The 22,690-nt window shown below is 37.4% G+C and overlaps 1 protein-coding gene across 1 annotated transcript in view; it reads left to right on the top strand.

The window, feature by feature from the left end:
- The window catches only part of DCUN1D4 (defective in cullin neddylation 1 domain containing 4), a gene marked incomplete at its 5' end in the record, with an annotated part of 68,846 nt that overhangs the window by 33,157 nt on the left and 12,999 nt on the right, over positions 1 to 22,690 (top strand). The window contains 4 exon segments of the mRNA XM_081099104.1: positions 2,455 to 2,546; positions 8,093 to 8,163; positions 11,353 to 11,444; positions 18,400 to 18,508. Of these exon segments, the coding sequence (XP_080955230.1) occupies positions 2,455 to 2,546; positions 8,093 to 8,163; positions 11,353 to 11,444; positions 18,400 to 18,508 (364 nt within the window).

Genomic DNA, 22,690 nt, shown 5'->3' with positions numbered 1-22,690 from the left:
TTAATCCTTTCTGCCTTTTTTCATCTTCCTTTAGTCTAGCTCTGTAGGTCATTTCACCAAAGGGCCTGAATTCACATATATAAATCAGGGAGATTAGATGAGACTTTTCTGTTTCTTTTTTGCTGTGATATTTAATATGCTATACCTCAGTTGGAGGGATAGGGAGATGGATTCTGAAAATGTGAAAATAATGTCACTGTTCATATCCCAAATGAATAGAAAATATTATCTAAAAGAAGGTTAGTAGTGAGTTAGAAGATAATCACCAACAATGTGTAGACCAATGCTTTTCAGCATTACTAAGCCAGGTTACTTTATACTTCTGAGTGGTGTAAATGTGATTATCAAGGCATTGCCAAATTCTAATAATCATATTGCATTTTGGGACTATCTATGATGTTTATTTTTTCATCACGGCCTAATAAAATTTAGGATGATAAAGCCATTTAAAAACTGCTAGTGGAATTGCAGAAAGGTTTGGGAGACTTATTGACAGCATTGCCATGGTCACCCAAGGGAGAGGGGGCTATAGCATTATCTGAGTTTCATCCTTGTTATTTTTTTTTCTAACATTTTTTGCATACTATAATGTTCATCCATATTAAGTGTACAAATTCAGTGATTTTTACCAAATTGTTAGAGTTATGCAACCATCACTACAAACCAGTTTTAGAAGATTTCCATCACCTCAGTTAGATCCTCAGTGCCCATTCACACTCACTCCCTGTTTCCATTCCCCCACCCAGGCAATCATGAATCTACTTTACAGCTCTACAGATTTGCCTTTTCTAGTCATTTTATATAAGTGGTCTTTTGTGTGTTGCTGCTTTCACTTAGCTTAATGTTTTTTGAGGTTCATCCATGTTATAGCATCTTTTTTAAAATTGTATTAGCTGAGTGGTATTCCATTACTCTTTTTTATGTAGAGTATATTTAAGCAATTCAAACATTGTCATATATAGATCTCTAGACTATTGACCAATTAAAGACTTTTGAGTTGAGAGAGGAATGTTCAGGACTAGGATAGGAGCATATCTATTTGAACTTTGGACAGTGTCCATCTTTGTTTCCAGGTATTATGGCTACCTTTTATTGAAGAAAACAAAACTGGTGGTATGCAGTTTAAATATCTTCCCACCCAATAACCATGTCTTTTTTGGTATTGAAACTCAGAATCTCTAATCAGAGGTATATACATACACTCTGGTGAATGTGTGGGTCATGAATAAATGCTCATTTAAAAAGAATTATATGATTTTTACATACTATGTAAATGAAAATTATATTCATAAATATTTATATATACCTATTTAGGCAATTTATATATAAATGAAGGGTAAGAAAAGTTTATACTCATAATTTTTCTATCCAAATCACTATTTGTAAAGATACTGCCTCCTCTCCCCTCCCCAAGTAGGGAATATTTCAGTCCTTAGCCCCAAGTCATTATGAAATAAGAACTTGCTGCCGAAACCGGTTTGGCTCAGTGGATAGAGCGTCGGCTTGCAGACTGAAAGGTCCCGGGTTCGATTCCGGTCCAGGGCATGTACCTGGGTTGCGGGCACATCCCCGGTGGGAGATGTGCAGGAGGCAGCTGATCGATGTTTCTCTCTCATCGATGTTTCTAACTCTCTATCTCTCTCCCTTCCTCTCTGTAGAAAGTCAATAAAATATATTTAAAAAAAAAAAAAAAGAACTTGCTGAAGGTCACAGGGTTGGAGGAGGAGGCTGCTGGGCTTTTGGGTTTGGTTTTCCAGCTTATGCTGGCTATTTCCATAATAGTAGGGAATGATGAGAGAATGGCAGAAGCCAGGGCTTTTCTAAACTTCTCCTGAGGTTTTTAAGGTTATCCTAATGAAGAAACCATTCAAGAGACTTTGTGTGATCAACTATACACCTTACTATTTTTTTTTCCTGGAGGCTTGGTCATAGTTTGATGTTTCTTTTTATTGTCTTATGTTCCCTTGAGGTCTCTAATATTGACAGGTTCTTTCTTACACTGTGCTCTTTGCCCAGCCTAACTCATAAGGCACAGAAGTCAGGAGAACCTGACAGGAGTGTGAGACAGGAGTGAGTCGTAGCGTCATCAAATGTCTACAGTGTTAGACATTTCTTGCAGTATCTCACTATCTTTCTGTACTTAGTTCTGGTAGTGAGGTAAAAGGGGATCTATAAAATACCTGTTCTATTCAGTTCTTACTGATGATTTGTTAATCAGAGAAAAACCTGTGTTAAGTATTTACCATTTAATTTTGTACTGGGTGGGACTGTGTTTAAAACTGTAGTTATAAAAGCTTAAGCTTCTAAATTTAGGAAGTAAAATATTTAAAATATACTTGAAATACTGATTAAATAGATGTGTGGTTTGGGTAAGTGAATAAAATCTATCTGCTACTTAAAAAGAACTCAGAATCTTTACTTTAACTAACTTAAAACTGCCTTCTCAATTTCTAGCATGTATAGAAAATATGATTCAACTAGAATAAAGACTGAAGAAGAAGCTTTTTCAAGTAAGCGGTGCTTAGAGTGGTTCTATGAATATGCAGGTAGGTGATCACTTATATCATCTGAGACTGATCCTCCTGAAAGTAGGGACTACCGTAGAGGAGATTAGGAAATTGGAAATGTGTACTTTTTGAATTTGGGTTGTGTGTGTGTGTGTGTGTGTGTGTGTGTGTGTGTGTGTGTCCCTGTTTGAGGGAGGGAGAGAACATCATTGAAATAAATCATCAAATGTCCTATTTATAGCCAGCAGCTAAGCCAAAGAACTCAGAACACTAGAAGCGAACTGAAAAGATGAAATGCACTTTGGAGAAGTACTTTGGATTGCTAGGAAACCTATTCAGATGCTGGTAATGGGTGATTATTTGGTTTACACATTGAAGTTAAAATAAGCTTTGCTGCTTTGAACCATTATGCAATGCAACAGAATTTCTTATATTAAGTGTCTCTATTTTGAAAGATCTTTTGGCAGAAAATGTTTGTTTTTTCATTTAAATGTGTTAAATTCAGTCCCAGTTTTGCAACTTATTATAATTGGTTGGCTGGTGTAATACTGAAATCAAAGGTTTGGTTGTTTTTGTGGTTGTGTGTGGTGTAAAAGAGAGAAAGAAAAATTTTCAGACAAGTTTGAGCTGGAGGTTCTTTTTCTCATTCCTAGTTCTAACTTACTTCCTATCAACTTCACTATCCCAGCATCCTTCAAAGCAACGTTCCTGTCATCAGTCCACCCCGCCCCACCCCACCTCACAAATCCCTGCTGCCTACAGGATAAAAGAACTAGTTCTCTGGCAGCCCATTGTCTGGAGTGCTTTTCTCCATTTTTCCATCTGACAAGATGCTCTGTAACTATAAATCCCCCTAATTAGCCTAATAGCCCTTGTACTTCTCCAGGACATTGTTCATCACTAGTTCTGATACCATTTTATTGGGTATCAAAGTGAGGATTCCTCCTATGGCCTGATCTTGCCACCCTCCCTCCTCCTACCCTTTTTTTGGTAAGAGCCTTGCCCTTTTTGGCCACAGAAATTGTTCCGGGGCTGACAGATAATCCAGGCCTGGCCAATCAGGCAAAATTTTCTGGGATTATCAGGAAGCTGAGAGAAGAATCTTTCTCTTCTGATGTGGACTTGGAAGGATGTGATCCTGATTCCTGTGGTTCATTGGAATTTCGTGAGCTACCCCCATGTCTTTCTAGTGAATTCGCCTTCGTTACTTGAACTAGTTTCAGCTAGATTTTGTTTGCAGGGCATAGACACTAGTACAAAAACTTACTTAATGTTAGACTTTATCTGTTTTCACATTTATGACAAAAGAACATGAATCTCTTGAAGACATTTGTCTTCCTAGTAAAAGTGTTTGAGCCCTGGGCTCAGTGGATAGAGTGGCAGCCCACACACCAAAGGGTCTCAGGTTCAATTCCTGGTCAAGGGCACATGCCTGGCTTTGCAGATTTGGTCCTGCACTGGTTGGGCTGTGTTCAGGAGGCAACCACTCGATGTGTCTCACATCTCTCTCTTCTCTTCCCCGTCCCCCTCCCTCCCTTCTACTCTCTGTAAAAATCAGTGGAAAAAAATATCCTCTGTTGAGGATTTAAAAAAATAAAAAAGGCACTTTTCCAGGTGTTTGGTACACGGATGCTGAATGAATGAAGAATTTTCTGATATTTGTATCATTTTGATTATGAAGATCTTTTGCTTTCTTCTTGGCTCACAATTTGTTGTTATGAAATGTATTATAAAAAGGATATTTTAAACATAAAAAGAACACTTAATCCCACCATCATAGCACAGTTATTTTGATTTTTTTTGTGTGTCTTCCTTTACAAGTAAGCATAAATTTTTCCATAGTATAAGCCACACTTCTGTTTTCTTTAAAAAGAGAGCAAGCAGTCTACAATTTTCCTTCTTGTTTGCTTTTCTCTGGCCCAGAAAGATGACATTTGGGATAAAGCTTAAGCCACATTCTTTAGGTTCCCTGAGGTCCTGGTTGGTTGGTTCCTGGTAGTCCATTCTCAAAAGGAGTTTCTGGGGGTGTGGCTAGCTCTGTTTTTACACCTGCCTCCTTTCCTTCTTCTGTATCTTATCAGTAGGGAAAGTGGTTTGAAATTGGGAATAATTAAAAGTTCAAGTGGTATCTTCTTCACTTTTAAAATCCCAACTACATGAGTGAAAACTATAGGTCAGTATTATTCAAGGATGACTTACAGGTTGTGCTGCAGAGTGAGTCTGTGGGAGCCCGTCTGTGAGGCCACAGCTCCCTGGAATGAGGAGGGCTTCACCACTGCTGGTGTGTGCACTTTCACTAGGAGCCAGCCAGCTGGTTTGGGCTGACTCCTGTACTTTAATCTGGAGAGGAGTGGAGGGGCAGCAGGGGCCTTGGTATGTAGTTGTTTCACATGGATGGACCTTCAGTTCTTTGCTGAGCTGTCCGTTTCACTCCTCACCTTGCTGACTGCTGTCCATGGCTTCTGCAGCCTGAGCCCTGCTCTCCAGCTCCTGCCTGGCCAGTTAACCCCAGCACGTTCTATGATGTGGACAAAATCACTTTAAAGTGGGAGGGTAAGTTGGGAGGACCACTTTTTTCTAGGTTATTGTGAGTATGTCTGCCTTCCAAATATATCTTCAGTATCTGTCACCTGGGCATTCCATAGCTTACTTTAGGTACAATGGTTTTGTAAACCATCTTCCTCAAACCCCACTTCTAACCTACTTTGTGTTAGTCAGTGGCATATTTGTTAGAATGCAATTGCTCGATTCTACAAGGGAATTGATAAATTCAGTATAAATATTACAATAATCCCAATGAACAATGTGATTACAGCTAGATCTAAATAAGTTCATGAGAAAGATTAATGAGATGAAAGAAGAAGTTTTTTTAAATAGGATTATGGGTAGCTTTTTAATAATATTAATTGACAAGCTATATATTAGGTTTTTTAGGATAAAATAATTACTTTTGGCAAGTCATACCATTGCAAATCCTACTGTTGAAAACTTGTTGCTCTTTCAAAACACACAGGGAAAATGCATACAACTAATACGACAGTGGCATTGCATAAAATGTAGAAAAAAGGAAGAGCATGGATAATTAACATTCCTGCACAGTGTACATCAGCAGACCTTTCTTTGAGGGCTTGCCATGTGCCAGGCTCGGAGGTGCAGTGAACAGAAGCACTGTGCTCATTTTCTAGTGTGACAAATGGACAAACTGAGAAGCATCATCTTTGTAATGAGTATTGACAGAGCGGGGAGGCAGTAACCAGGAGGGAGGGAGCAAGAGGCGGAGAGCAGCCTGGAGACTCCCAGGCCTGGTTGCACAGGCACGGGAAATGCAGGTGGCTGGCCAGGCTCAAGAATAGGTTACAGTGAAAGAGCTTTTATAAAATCAGCCAAAATGGAAGCCAAAGAGATTAAAAAGTAACTTTTTATTTTTAGCTCTATGCAACCACCTTCCGTGAGTCCTATTGGTAAATAACAAAAAGGCATCTTTTCCTAAAAACAAAACCTCTTAGCAAAATAAAGACGGATGGCTATTTCCTTGTGAGAATAATTATTCTTTAATCTTATAGCCTAAGTATTTTATAGTAGAATGATGAACATACACACACACATGCATACACACACACACACATTACACACATTACATACAGTGGAGTAATGGAAAATGTGTCTGTTAACAAGAACAAAGTAGATGCAGAGGTATTCTCACAAGGAAGATTATCAGACATACTTAATGAAAAAAGCAAGATGTAGAATTTATAGATATAGCATGAACCCATGTGTATAAATTTAAAACTGCATTTTGTGTATTTGCACATACATGAATACATAACAGAAAGGTCTGGGAGAATACACACCTAATTAATAAGGAAAAGGAGAAGGCAGGCTTTCTCTTTTTTACTGTATTTTACTCAGTCTTTCTCTATTTGAACATTTTACCGGGTGAATGTATTAATATCTTCTTGGTGTAACATATACGTGAATGTGTGCATGTGTGTATATGGGCTCTCAAACCTAAAGCTAGCAAGGTATCAAATGATAAAAATGCTAATTGGATTCACATTTGAATCAAGAATGAGATAAGAAATTTTATTTGCTATTGTTTTGTAAGTTATTACATAGTGTTGTTAGATAAGAGAAAGAAAGAAGGGGCATAAATATTGAAAAGAAGGAGACAAAAATGATCATTTGTTGATGAAATTATTAAATTATTGTATACCTGGAAAGCCAAAGAGAATTGCCTGGACAGATTTAGAAACAGCAAATAAATATGTATGTAGAAACTTGGTTTGGGAAGGGTACTTAAAGGGATTCTTTAGTAAATGGTTGTCTCTGGAGAGTACGGAGGGATTAGAGGGGAAACTTTTGCTTTTTAAATATTTTAATTTTTCGCTTTCACTTTTAAATGAGATTTTGTCTCGTGTTTATATGTTAATGTAGCAAAAAAGTAACTAAATTAAAAATTAAGTAAACTTTTATTTGATGCGATAACTTTTCCTCTAATAATCAAATTAAGAAAGTTGGGAATACATAGAAAAATATGTAAAATAAAAGGAGAAAAATAATTACTAGAAAAAGGTCAGAGGGGGATAAGGCTCTGGAATTAAGGTGATCCTGAAGAGACTGCTGGGTAACCTCAGTGAAAGGAGAGAGCCTGAATAGGTCAGTGCAGGATAGGTCCAATTAAGACGTATTTCAAAGGAAAGATTTTGAATATTGATTGGATGCAGAAAGTGGGTAAGGGAAGAATCCAGGATGACTCCTAGGTTTCTATTTCTGGTGGTACCCCCAGTTGAGACAGAATACAGGAGGATAAGCGGCTTGGCATGGAGAGATGATGGGCTCAGTGAGGTGATGGTAGAAAATGTGAAATGCAGGAGGAGTAGTTTGGGGCAGAAGATGAGTTTAGTTGTGTTAGTTAAAGAGGAGGTGATGTAGACAGCCCAAAAGTCAGGGGGAAAGTGTGGGCTAGAAAGAGATCTGGGTAGTAGTACCTGAAACCTCAGATATGGTTGAAATTTCCTAGGGAGAGTGTATAGAACGGATTAGGAGAGGTTTAAGGATGGAACTATGCATATCACATTTTACAAGTTGGGAGAAGCAAAGGACCCAACCCATAAAAAAGCCAAGGCGGAGAGGTGGCAAAACCAGATGACAGAGGGCACTTCCAGAAGTCGTGGAGGAGACAAGTTTTGTGAAGCGAGAACTTCAAATGGTCAGGTATCACAGAAAAATCTAGTAACATAAAGATGGACTGTTACATCTATTACTTTTGACAATTAGGGGGTTGTTAGTGACTTTGCAGGTGACCTTATCTTTAGACATAAATTATGTCTATCGTATGTCCATAGGTTGAGGGACATGACAATGATTTGACTTAAATGATTGTGCAGAGTAGAATCCTTTAAAGATATGCCAGAATATTTTTCAATTTATACTTGATGATTTTCTTCAGAAAGGAGTTCTAGTCCTTAATTGTTATTTGATTTTAGTTTACTTGGATAATAAATATTTTGACAATATAATCCTATCACAGTAGTAATAGTGCACATGGTTAGATTTAATTTATATAAGATTGCATTTCACCACAGGTACTGATGATGTTGTAGGTCCCGAAGGCATGGAGAAATTTTGTGAAGACATTGGTGTTGAACCAGAAAATGTAAGTCTAACTTATTAAGTCGAGTCAATCAGTTGATTGTTTTTCTTAAGTCTTTTGTCCCTTGACAAATAAAGCAACAATAAAAAAAGTAATGGTGTGTTTTTATGAAGGAATCTAAGAAATAGGTTTCAATTCTAATTTGATTTGTAAGTGAAATTTTTTGTTGGTATGGTGTACAGTCATTTTTCTCTCATGTTTAATTTCTTGTATCTAAAAGGTACAGTAATAAGGTCGTTAAACTAGATTTTTAAAAAGTGGTGTGTGCATGTGTATCTACAGTGACAGATCAGCTTGGGGACCGGACACAGCATGTGTCCCTTTGTTTCCCTCCCTATTTGCCTCAGCCTCATGTAGTTTATCTAGGACTTTGAATAAGGGTTTTGTGGAGGTTGTAATTATCAAGAATTTTTCATGGCTCTTTAACTTCCATTTTAATTTACCTCAAAAAGTGATTGCTTTTTGGTGTAAAGGCCCTAAGTACTTCACTTAAAAAGTTTAATTAGAATTTATTTTATATGCTTAATTACTTTTGCCTAATTCTTATCACCATGTTATTGTTGAATATTTTTTCCTGTTCCCACATCTACTCTCTTATACTAAAATGAAAAATTTTGCTCATACAAATGCCCTGGATCATTAACTGTGCAGTTGAATATTATATTAGCCTTTAATTTTAACAAATACGCCTTAGATCCTAAATAAATTTATGACCTGGGAGTGATCTCGAGATCATCCCCTTCATTCAGACTATTTGCAGGATATCTGGTGCCCATGCATATATGTCATGCTCTTAAAGAAAACTAGGAATTGAGACTTCACATTTTTTATTAAAACTTTTCTTTTTTATCCTTACCATTTCTGTGCCTCTGTTCTCCTCCACATCCCCCTAATAACATTTTCAATATCCTAAAGAGCCTTTGGAATATTAACTTTATTACATGGATTTTTGTCTTGTATTTTAAAATTTAATGTGATCTAGTTCAGGTATCTAGATAAATTATTCAGCTTGGCGTAAAGGTTTAGGGACAACTGGGTCAGTAGTATTTTGCCTGATCTGGTCCATAGACACTCATAGACACAGAAAGTAACATTCCTAATGAGAGCTGCATCGAGGGGGCAAGGTGTTTTTTTGAACAGAATGAGTGAGCTGGGCTTGAGAGAGGCTACAGAGATTCCACCAGAGAACATCTGTCCACGTCTGATCAGAAGGATGGGCAGCAGGGCCAGCGGTGAGGAGGTTAGGAGGCTGGGGTCAGGCTGCTTGTATAAAAGGGATTGTGTGAGCACTTATACTCAGAGGTGGAAAGGCCTGTCGGTGTGAGGGAGTGCTGATGCTGGATCTAACTGAAAAAGGGGGTCCTCAGCTCTCCAAAGTTCCTCACCTCCACATAGCAGTACTCAGTAAAAGAGAGCTGAGTAATGAGTCCTTTTGGGCCAGTAAAAGGACTCTTTCTGTAAAAATAGTCTTGAAATGTTGAATCATGTACATTTAAGACTCAAAGACCAAATTTAGAATATTTTAAACTATTTATTACTGTACTTCAATTCTAAGGTGCCACTCATAGAACTTATATAAGTTGTATCATCACTAAGAGAAAAAAAATGTTGCCAAATAAACTCAGATATGCCATTAATTGGGGATACATTATAATTTCAGAAATATTAACATTTGAAAAAGGAGCAAAAATAGTTTTTAAAAGGCCATTTGCATCAATGAGTAAGCACCTTAAAGTATTTAAAACTCTCACCTTGCCTGATATTTATAGCTTATAGAGTTGAAGCAGGTTGTAAAATTCAAGTCTACTTTCATTTACTAAGGTAACAGCAAGATCCTTTATTTAAGTAGTTAGCTTTCTTATTAGCCATTAAAAGAAAAGGTCTGTTTTGTGTAAAGAAATCCCCATGGTGAACGTCTGCTTTGGCAGTTTAGACACATTTCATGTGCACTGTCTGTGTTCTTGTGTCTTTACCATTTTTTTAAACATGTTTATGTAGAATTTAAAAAATCTTTCCAATAGATGTTTGAATGTAGATATTGAGAACATACCAAGTTTGAATTTAAAAATGTGGGTTAGTTCAAGAGATGAGGAGAAAATCCTCTAACGTGTAAATATTTTGAAGAACATATAACTTCTTCTTTTGGGGAAATTCTTCTAAATAGCCCATCGGTCTCTTAAGTTACCATTTTTAAACTATTTACCAATCATTCTCTGACAATGTACATAATAATGTAAAAGCATTGGCTTACTAATCAGTCCTCATAATCTACCTAGTAATCTAGATTTTTGAAATCTAAAACACCTAGTGACTTAAATTAATATGTACTGATTTAATTAATATTTGATGAAAGGAAATTTTAAACAGAAAAAGTACACTTAATCCTGCCATCATTCTACAGCTGTTTGATGTTTATATGGTGCCTCACAGGAAAGATTGGGTCCTGCCGCTCCTCCTGGGCCCAGTCCAGGCATAGTGCTATTTATGTGGGCCATTGGGCTACTTTACAATAATTCCCCTAGTCTGCACATTGAATTTACAAACATTAATGTATTTGTGATACAACTCCACTGTATGTGTCTCAAGTGTGTATCTCACCACCCACCTTTTAATTTTTAACTCTGTTCTGCACCTTTCTCTTTTCATTTAATAAATCTTAAAGATTGTTCCCTATTTGTACCCATAGGTCTACTTTGTCATAATGGGGGCATAGTATTCCTTCTTGTGGAATGTATTTAGCAAAGAAGTATGCAATAACTAGTCCCTTATTTATAAATGTTTGTTTCCAATCTTCTGCTTCTACAAATAGTACTATGGTCAGCATTGTTGAATATACACGTTAATGTATATGTGCAGGTATATCTATAAGATAACTTTCCGTAGGTGGAATTGCATAGTCAATTACTGGTTTTAGTTTTGATGCACTGCAAAATTGCCCTCTGGGAAGGTTAATCTCTTTACACTTTCACCAGCACGCATCATAAGAGTTTGTGTTTCTCCAAACCCTTATCAGCAGACTGAATTATCAAACTTATAGATGATTGCCAATCTAGAACTCATTTTTTAAGTTACTCTGTTCATATTTTAGTGACTAAACTACCATGAACAGAAGCATTTGGCGAGATGCTAATGTATTTAATTGCTGAGGTCTGTTGTTCTGATTTGATTGGGCTTTCTTTTTTTTTTAAACAGGTAGTTATGCTTGTCCTAGCTTGGAAATTGGATGCACAAAATATGGGTTATTTTACTCTACAGGAATGGTTAAAAGGAATGACTTCTCTACAGTAAGTCCTAAGGCTGTACTGGGGGGTCACTACTCTCCCAAGCTGGCAGCCTCTTCCCTGGGATCTCAGGGAGCCTGGGTTGGGTGACTGGATGAAGGCCAGCTGATCTGGGCAGACTTCTACTGGGGCCATGTGTCATTTTTATATGATGAGGAGGGCTTTATGGTTGAATTTTAGCAATTAATGTTTATGTGAGTATATATTATTTATTTTCATATTCTAGAGCAGCCCTACCCAGTAGGAAATAGACTAGCCTTTTCTCGTATATGTGAACCATATAGGTAATTAAAAATTTTCAATAGCCACATTAAAAAAGTGTAAAAAGAAACAAGTAAAATTAATTTTAATATATATATATTTTTTTTAAAAAAAATATATTTTATTGATTTTTTTACAGAGAGGAAGGGAGAGAGATAGAGAGTCAGAAACATCGATGAGAGAGAAACATGGATCAGCTGCCTCCTGCACACCTCCTACTGGGGATGTGCCCGCAACCAAGGTACATGCCCCCGACCGGAATCGAACCCGGGACCCCCCAGTCCGCAGGCCGACGCTCTATCCACTGAGCCAAACCGGTTTTGGCAATTTTAATATATTTTATTTAACCCAAATTATTATCATTCCAGCATGTAATAAATAGTTTAAAAATCAATGAACTATTTTGAATTAGCTGCATTTCAAGTGCTCAGTAGCCACATGTGTCTAGTGGCTACTGGATTGAACAGCCCAGGGGTAGAGCTTAAACAGCAAAGGCTTATTAGAATCTGGTTTATAGTTAGTGAGAAAAAATTGAGAAAAGTGTAACTTATAAGTGAAAATGTTTGATATCTTCTATTTTATATATTCTATGTTAGCTTAGGGCAAAATTGGAACTTCATTACTCTAGTGATTAAAAAATAGTAATAATAAAGATTCTGTTTGTGTTACCTGGCCCAGAATAAGATAAAAGTCAGTGGTTTTATGTGTTCCCTTTGTGCTTATGTGTATGTGTGTGTGGTGTGTCTGTGGATGTATGTGTGTGTGTTTGCTGAGAGTTTCATTCAAGAAAACATAAATTATTATTCTATGTTTGCATTGAAGGATACAGTTGAGGTGGATAACTAAACATTTCAAACTGCTGGAAGATATATAGCTGTGATCTAGAGTACTTGGAATAACTTCTCTTTTCCTTTTCACTTTAAGTGGGAATAAGATTTCAATTTTTATTAGATTAAAATTGGAGTTGAAGTGGTTTTATTTAAATAATTTTGGAATTTTTGTCAACTTTTAGTATCATTGTCCATTTGTTATTGATAATAATGCTTATTTGTTTTGCACTTCAGTAGTTTATGAAGCCTTATCACTGTTTTCCCATGGCTATGGGGACAGATCAGGCTTGAGCCTTGTGCACTTTACAAATAAGGAAACTGAGGCTCAGAGGGAATACGTGATTTGTGAAGTAAGTGGCAGAGGTGGGAAGAAAACCCAATACTTCTGATTCTGAAGTCACATTCTTCTTCTAACAGCTGTTGGCTGATGGCAAATGAGTTTTAGGTAAAAGCCAAATCACCTTTTTATAAATACACTTTCCTGTCATCATGTTCTAGAATTTTAGGGTTAAGTCTCTGAAATCTCTAAAATTGTGTCGTCATGTTGGCAAACTACTTATGATTTTAAGCCTTCAACTCTTTCATTGTTTTCCTCGCTGCCTTTCTTCGTGGCTTTCTGAATAGAGTACGTGGTGGCTGCTCATTTTTCCTTTTTTTATTTTTAAAAAAAATATTTTTATTGATTTCGGAGAGGAAAAGAGAGGGAGAGATAGAAACACCAATGATGACAGAGAATGATCGATCAGCTGCCTCCTGCATTGGGGTTCGAGCCCGCAACCCGGACATGTGCCCTGACTGGGAGTCAAACCGTGACCTCCTGGTTCATAGGTCGATGCTCAACCACTGAGCCACTCCGGCCAGTTTCATTTCTTTTAAGAGAGTATAATATTTATTTTTTTATATAGCTTTAGATTCTTTTTTACATTTGCCTTTACAAAAGAATATTGCACGATGCCAGCCAGGCCTTGCCCATGTGTTTTGAAGGCCTCACCACCTGGGAAGTGAAATATGCAGTTCCTGGAAGAGGCCTACGTGTAAGTTGGGGGTGGGGAGCACTTCACAGGCTTTTTGTTGAGGACTCTACCTGGTGGCAGGTGGGTTCCTATAAAATGCAGGGTGTCGTTTCAAGCCTGCTCCTCTAATGGTGCTGAGGAATCTGCTTTCTTTTTGTGATATGAAACTCTTGAGACTGGTTTTCTCATCAGTGAGGTGGAGATAATTACTCAGAATAATCTGTACGGTTCTTTGTAGTTCAAAAATAGACCAATTTCATGTTTTAAGAACCCCTCTCCCTCCTCCTTCCAGCCTCCCTAGATTTATTATTTGTTCAGCAAATATTTGAATGATAGTGATGTGCCAAGCACAGTATTCTAGGTTCTGGGGAAACAAAACCCATGAGCAAGACAAAGCCCATTCAGGGTTGGGGCTTAGAAGCAATGTTCAGGCAAAAGTAATAAGGTTAGTTCTCTTTATGCTACTTGAATTAATTAAATAAGTTCTGTGTTTGTAAGGTGTGCACACTCAGTAAATAAAAAAACTCAAGCCAATCATTTATATGCTCTAAATGGAAACGTTTGGATTCAAACTGGATTTAAAGTATGTATACGATAAAATATATAGTCACATATATAGTATATATGTGTGTGTGTGTATATATATATATATATATATATATATATATATACATCTATATATATATATATATATATATAGTGTCTATATACTAGTATAATTTGATATAAATGCTTTTTTAAAAAAATTGTTGCTGTACAGTGGAAGTGTGCTAGAAATAACTCATGGATTTCGGAACCAGATAGTTTTGAATCAGTTCTGCTCCTTCCTGGGTGTCTGTCTGGTAGCATTTCTAAAACCAGGAAAGTGAAGTGATGAAATGTGACATACACTTGGGCACTCAGAAACTAGCCTTGACTCGTCTCTTGACACTGTGTAGACAGAGTTGTGGGTGTGGCCTCTCTGGTTGGGAAGAAGTGTCCCCATGCTCCCTAGGCCATTCTCAGTCAGGGAAGACACATTTCTTGTTTTAATTGATGGTTTATTTATTTATTGCCTTGTTCCAACATGCATTAAGGCTACTGCTGATGAATTAAACTTTATAGTACTGATTTTCAACCGGTGTGCCACAAGAATTTTGAAAACATGCAATATCTGACTATTTAGTCAGAGGGACTAACCTCTTTTCCCTTTGATTATCAAGTTTAAAAATGACAACAACCAACAACAATAGCTGCCCGTTGTGAATGAATCAAAATTATACCTAATTTTTTTGTCAGATTGGGAAAATATATAGTTTTGGCGTGCCACAGAATTTTAGTCATTGGTTTACATGTGCTGTGAGATGCTAAAGGTTGAAAATTGCTGTTTTGTAAGGATGTTTAAGCTAAAAACGAAGTGTGTTAGTGTGGTAGCTAACTGCATAGAACTGATGGTAGGTAGGGAAAATAGCTTTGGGTTGACTGAGTAAAGGGATGAAGGCCTTTTTCACAAAATGGGGGAGGACTTCCTTTGATTTTATAACTTTTGAGGATTATTGTCTTGATTTATGTTTACTCCGAATGTGTTTGTGGCAGTGAAACTCAAGAAATGATCCCACTGTATGTGTATATTTTGTTTGGTAGCAGTGTGGCACTGTCACTCTGCAGCATCTGTGTCCTTATGCATGGTTCACAGAAAGGATTGAAGATATGGCTGCTTCCTGAAAAATCTCTGCTGGTTGCTTACTTTCTAAGCCTGTTTCTTCACAGGCCCTTTGTAAGAGCTGACACTTCTGCTAATGATCTTGTTGAGTGGCCACCAGATGGCAACCTCTGGTTCAGACCTGGTGACTCAGTGGCCTGCTTCCCAAGTGGGTGGTCCAGAGGGTCTGCCTGACAAAGTCCTTTTTAAAGCAGGTTAAATTCTTTGTTGACAATATCATCTCTAACCCAGGTAACTATCCTTTATAGATAAATAAAATTGAAATGTTACTTTGGGCATTTTGTGCTGTACACTCCAGACAAGATCTCTGGTCTTTGAAACACAGGGACATCTTTTGCCAGAGTGCTGGACTCACGCCCAGGCATGCTGCAGAACTTGACATTTTGCCTTGCAGCTCTACCCAAAGACTCGGAGCTTCTTTATTTCCTTTTAACTGTGTAGAAGTTATCTAAATGAGTGCTTCCTGTCCTTGAATCTGTTGAAACAAACAACTGCTCCTCTTCCCATTGAGCAGGACTGAACTAAATTACCCATCAAAATCTGGCCAATTTCCTGTGGCTTTGATACTTAACTTTCCTTTCCACTGAAGAGTAGGGACCTCGCTCGACCTTATGTTTTGGAGTTAGCATTGACCCTTCCCATATTATTAATATTATTTATTTATATACATGGTAATAAATAAAACCATACTGTAGAGTGCCCAATGCAAAGTGAGCTCTGCTCCCACTTACTGCTTTCTTGTGTATCCTGTCCTTTTATCCTCTATTGTCTCTCAGTTGGGTTCTGGCCCTACATCTCAAATTAGGCTATCAGTTCTCCCCCTTTCTTCCAGAGTGAGCCTTTCAAAATGCAAGCCTGATCCTGGTCTCTCCCATGGCAGGAGATGGCTTCCATTGGCTCTAGGACTCAATTAAAAAATAAACACTGTGGGCCACAGAAACCCTTTATGGTCTGGTCCCATCTCCCTTTCAGCCTCATCTTGTACCACTTCCCCTCTTACTCTACCTAGTCTACTTAACAATGGTTTTCTTTCCGTCTTTGGACTTTCTACACTCCCTTCTACCACTAGGCCTTTGCACATGCTGTTCTTTTTATCTGGAAAGCCATTCTCTCCAAAAACATTGAGTTTCTTCTTTTAGCTCTCAATTTACATGTTAGTTCCTTAAAGAAGCCATTTCTGACTTCTAAAATAGTCTGAATATATATATATATATATATATATATATATATATATATATATATATATATGTTTAGTTTTCAAACATTAGCAAGAAATAAAGAACATTCGGTTTTGTTGTAGACTCACAAATGAAATATTTACTTTCATTTTTGGCTTTTAGATATTTCGTCTCAGTAGATCATGAGGACTTTTTTTTATATTTAGCTTTCACAAATGTATTGCTAAAAATACATCAGTGTGTTCTATTATGAACTATATTTTCATTTATAAAGTATTTACAATATTTACATTGATAATACTTGTCATATGTCTGGGCTATACTTAGTAGTAGATAAAAGCTCTACAGAGAAACAGGGAAATGCAGCATTGAAAAGCTTGAATATTGCTGGTGAAAGTAAGGACTCTTTGGTTCTCATTTTTTAAGAGCTAGATATTATAAGCAGAAAATCAGTTTGTAAAAATAACCAATTAGTGTACTTCCTTAGAAAAAGTAAACAGTGTGTCACTTTCCTGTAAAAATAGGTTATCACTTGAAATAGCTGATTTCAAGTCTAAGGTAGGGAAAGTACAAAGTGAGCTGAATATCTTGTGCCAGAAAGTGAGGATGTGCTGAAAGGCTGATGGGGGCATGTCAGAAGGACACTGGAGCAGCTTGAAGGGGCCATAGCTCAAATGAGAACAGTTTGTTCATCAAAAAGGATATAGACAGTAATAGCTTATAACACTGAATAAAAAGCAAAAATTCCTTAACTCCCAAAAAATAAAGGTGTTGAGTAGAGCTCTTCTTTTGAGAAGAATTCCAGCCATAAGTATAAAAGCATGATAGAGTTGGAAAAATCACCAATTTGGACCTTCAAATGTAGAATCAATTCAGCCAGCTATCATCAATAGATGGCAAAACCACCAAGTGAAGGTATTTGAGGAACAGGATTCAGAGTCTTAAGATATCCCACAAACTGTGTACTATTTCAGAGGGAAAAGTGTCTTTACCTGGGGAATCTAGTGGACACCACTTTATCCAAATGAATCAGCTCAGTGTCACCAGTGATGGGACAGAGTGACGTGTCAGCCTCCTCCTGGGCTACACCAGGAAGGACATCATGTGTAGTGTTCTTATCATACATGCTTGACCTAAATACAACTATAGGAAAATTACCTGACAAATTTTTTTAAAAATATATTTTATTGATTTTTTACAGAGAGGAAGGGATAGGGATAGAGAGTTAGAAACATCGATGAGAAAGAAACATCGATCACCTGCCTTCTGCACACCCTGTACTGGGGATGTGCCTGCAACCAAGGTACATGCCCTTGACCGGAATCGAACCTGGGACCCTTGAGTCCGCTGGCCGATGCTCTATCCACTGAGCCAAACTGGTTAGGGCTTACGTGACACATTGAGAATCTATAAAACAACTAGTCTGATCTCTTCAAAATGACATTTTCAAGAACGACAGCAAAAAGGCAGGACACCCTTCCATAGACTAAGGAGATATGACAACTAAAAGCAATGCATGAGTCTTAATTGGATCCTAATTGAAAGAAAGCCACAGCTATAAAGAAAATTGGGGGAACAATTGGGAAATTGACAATGTGGGTTGTATATTAGCTAAGAAAGTTAACATTGATAGGATATTAAGTGTGATGATGGTATTTAAGTGTTCAGGGTGTCATTTTGTTGACAACTTGCTTTCAAATGGTTCAGAAAAAAGTGTGTGTATGTGAGAGAGAGTACAAGTGGGAGTGTTTATTGTGAACCGGGGGGATGGGTATATGGGTGCTTATTAACGGTTCTTTCATCTTTGCTGTACAGTTGAAATTTTTAAAAATAAAAAGTGTAGGAAAAATAGGTCATTGTGGATGTGTCCCAACTCCAGAGTTTTTATTCTGTCTTTTGGTATTGTGTTTTTATATTACTGCCCCAATTAAGAAAAAACTCAGGTTATAATTTGCCTTTATTCTGTTTTTCTAGATGTGATACAACAGAAAAACTCAGAAATACTTTGGATTACTTAAGATCATTATTAAATGAGTCTACAAACTTTAAGCTTATTTACAGATATGCGTTTGACTTTGCACGGGTGAGTTCTCTGGAGCCCATCCAGATGTTTCCCTCTCCTCCCTCCCCCTTCTGATTGCCTTTAGGATTGTTTTACATACTACATCTAAGAAGTTAAGTATATTACTCCCAGGACGCTAGTTACAGTTTCTTTCTACATGTACACTTTCTATACTAACTGATTCTGAGCAAAAATATAGTATGTTAGCACAAAGCTGTAGTGGCAGACTTTGAATGGCTCTTTCCATTGTCTTAGGTGTAATTTGTAAATGGGCATGTAAAAGATAATAGACACTGGTCTAAGTATCTCTTAGATAAGCTTGGAAAAGCTCTTCTCGTGAAACAACAAACCTTCACCCACTGAGTTTATTGGAATGAGCTAATTAGATCTAATCTATTTATACTTTGGGTGCTATATTGTTTTAGAAATTACTTGACTTTTTTTAAAAAAATTTAAACCTAACCTAATTTCAATGAACATTATTCAAATGTAATTTCTAATCATTTTGAAAAGTGATCATATTGTTACATAGTCAATCAGGTTCAAGTATGTGACAGTGGTTCTATTGGTATGAAATAAGGTTTTATTTTTCAGCCTGATAACCTTAGGTAGAATTCTGGGTCACTAGTTAGCATTGTGTTCATTCATACACAATCCACAGCTCATACAACTATACTTTATTTAAGGATGGTGTTTTCTGTTGTTTGTGTGTTCAGTAGATTCAGGTGACTAAGCTTTCTTGATTGATTACTTTTTTGTTTGTTTTTTTGTATTTGTGGTTAATCCTCACCTGAGGATATTTTTCCCATTTTTTTTTTTTTTTTTTTTTTTTAGAGAGAGAGGGGGAGAAGGAGGAGAAGGGGGAGAAAAATAAGAGAGAGAAACATTGATGTGAGACACATTGATTGGTTGTCTCTCACAGGCACGCCACTGGGGCCAGGGATCAAACCTGCAATTCAGGTACGTGCCCTTGACTAGGAATCAAACCCCCACCTTTAGTTGTAGAACCTGTGCTTTAACCACTGAGCACATGGGCCAGGGCTGATTACATTTTTAAATGAATTTTTTATTAAAGCAGAAAACTCAGTTTAAAAAAATGATTTTTCCCCCCTACCATCATGCTGATTTTTTCACATTTTACCTGCTTTGACATTGTCGATTCAACACAAAAGATTTATTCGGTGGTGAATTCTGGTGCATCTACAATAATACTTTAGTAGTTAACTGTGGTGTCTTCACTTGTGAATTTTTGCATTTATTGCAACCTTCAAGTAAAATGACAATATGCATAAGAATTCTTGTCAGAAATTATATGGTAAAATTCAGCTATAATGTTTTACTGAATAGCATTTGTATATAGAAGTGGGTTGCCACCAGATACTTTTAGAATAGATGCATAGTTTCTAGGATTAAATTTTTTTTACATGAGATTTTATTTTCCTTCCATAGTCAGCTGTTTCTTATTGTATAGGTCAAAATTTGTTTAGAAGCTTTACACCTAGAATATAGGGCTTCTTTTCTAACTTCCCTGTTTGGGGGTCAAATTCTCCCATATGTCCACTGCTTTAGACCCACGTTCCACTTTATTCCTCCCTGGCTTCCCATCCCATCCTCAGTCAGTCTCTGGGCCCATCTCCTGAGGGCTCCTTTGGTTGCCTCTTCCTTGGTGCTTCTCCTGCAGCCTCGCTGGTTGAGGCCCTTGTTACTCCTTGCCTGCGCTGCTACGCTAGCCTTATTTCACATTCTTCTCATCCAGCACTCACATCAGGAGGGTGTCATTCATCTTCCTTCCGCCCAGGGTTTCTCGGCCACCCTCCAGCTCACAGAAGCCTTCAGTACCTTCCCTCTGCCTTTGTGTCGCCTAGTGCTTCACCATGGGGTGGTGCAGTTGCTCCCACAGCACTCTGAGTGATAGACAGGGATTCTCTCAGTCTGCTTCTCAGAGGAGGAAAGTGGGCTTCAGAGAATGGAGAAATGGGACTATGGTCCCATTATTAATCAACAGTAGACCCAGGACTCACACCCAGGGTCTGGCTTCAAGTCCAGTCTGCAGGTCACTCCAGGCCCTTAACAGTCCAGTCCCAAGCTTCCTCTCTTAGGCGATGCCTGCGTTGTAGTGAAGTTGAATTAGCTGCTTGTTCACTGAACATGCCACCTGCCTTTTGGCCTTTCTGCTTTCTGTTTTTTGTCCCACTGCACCTCTAGCTAGAGCCCTATTTGTACTCACTCAGCCCTCTATATTGTGAGGCTTCTAAGCCCAAGCCCCATGCTTCCCCTCTCACACAGCCTTGCCTGCTTCTCCTTGCACTGGAGGGATCAGTGCATTCACTTATGTGGCATTTCTGTCTCCTCTGTCTAGCTTGGCTTTGGAGTTTAGGTAAAGGCCTTAATTTTGATTTTATCTGCCAAATTAAGGGACTATCCCCAGGAACAGCCAGCAGGGATTCTTTGCTTTTAAGGAAAGGATCAGTAAATATCAGTGAATTAAGCTGCTTTATGTAATGATGAATAACAGCCACTGTTCAGCTAAATTATGCTATGAGATAAACTTGTTACTGAATCCCTTTTTTGATTTGTTTTGTTTAGCTCTAGCTCGCATGTTTGGAGACACTGTATTTTCATTTGCATTCGGTTAAAATAGTTTCCCCTGTAATTTTTTTTATTTTTTACTCTGGTTATTTCGAAGCATGTTGTTTATGTTCTTTTCCAAGTTTTTAGGATTTTCCAAGTAATCTTTTTTATTATTGATATCTAGTTTAATTCCATTGTGGTAAGAAAGCATGACCTGTATAATTTAAGTTCACTTAAGTGTATGGAGGCTTGATTTATAGTCCAGAATGTGGTCTGCTGTGATGAATGTTTAATGTGGACCAGACAAGAAGGAATAGTCTCTGCTGCTCTGCGGAACGTGTCAGAGACATCAGTTAGGGCAGGTTGGTGGGTAGTGTTGCGTAGTCTTCTGTATCCTTATTGATTTCTGCCTACTCGTTCTATCAATTACTGAGAGGGGAATGTTGAACTCTCCAACTATAATATTTCTCCTGTCACTTATACCATTATTTTTTGTTTCATGTATTTTGAAGCTCAGATATTAGGTAGAGGTACACTTAGTATTATTGTGTCTTGAAGAATTGGCCCATTATAAAATGTCTCTATCTCTGGTAATACCTGTTCTGAAGTCTATAGCCACTCCAGCTTTCTTTTGTTTAAGCTTGCAAGATATGTCTTTTTTCATCCTTTTACTTCTAACCTGTTTGTGCCTTTATATTTAAAGTGGATTTCTTATAGATAGCATACAGTTGGGTCTGTCTGACAATGTCTGTCTCAGGATGCTTAAACCATTTACATTTAATGTGATTTATGGTATGGTTAAGTTTATATCTCCTATCTTGCTATTTCTAACCCCCCCCCCCCCCCACCACCACCACACACACACACACACACACACACACACACACATTTATCCCATTTATCCCATAGCCTCTTTTCATGATTTCTTTTGGATTGAGGTTTTTTGTGTTTTTTTTTTTTATGATTTCCTTTTATTTCCACTATTGCCTTGTTAGCTATATATTTCTCTGTTTCATTTTTCTTGTGGCTGCTATAGGCTTTACAGTATGTATCTTTAAATTTTCAGAAGTTTTCTGCAAATAATAATTTACCACCTCATGTATAATGCAAGAACCTTTGCAGCAGTATGCTTTCATTTTGCTCTCCCATACTTTTTGCTGTTATTGTCATACATTTTACTTATACCTATGCTATAAATCTGACAATATATTATATTAGTCTATTTAGGCTATCCTAACAAATACCAGGGAGTGAGTAGTTTATAAACAACAGAAATTTATTTCTCACAGTTCTTGGAGGCTGGGAAGTCTAAGACAGAGGTACCGACTGGTCAGACAGATTAGATGTCTGGTGAGAGCCAGCTGGCTGTAACCTTACAATATTGCAAGGGAGGAGGGATCTCTCCTGGGTCTCTTTTATAAGAGCACTAATCACATTCATGAGGGTGGAGCCTAATTAGCTCCCCAAGGCCTCACCTAATACTATACTTGCTTTGTAATACTTTAAGCAATAAATAAAAAATAAAAAAATAAAAAATAAATAAAAACAGAAAAAAAAATAAAAAAAATACTATCACTTGCGGGGGTTAGGGTTTTAACATGAATTTCTTTTTTAAAAAAATATTTTTTTATT

The sequence above is a fragment of the Myotis nattereri genome (assembly GCF_964212035.1).
Source record: "Myotis nattereri genome assembly, chromosome: 1".
Taxonomy (NCBI): Eukaryota; Metazoa; Chordata; class Mammalia; order Chiroptera; family Vespertilionidae; genus Myotis; species Myotis nattereri.
Note: the sequence above shows the minus strand (reverse complement) of the source record. Positions and strands in the feature narration are given on the sequence as shown.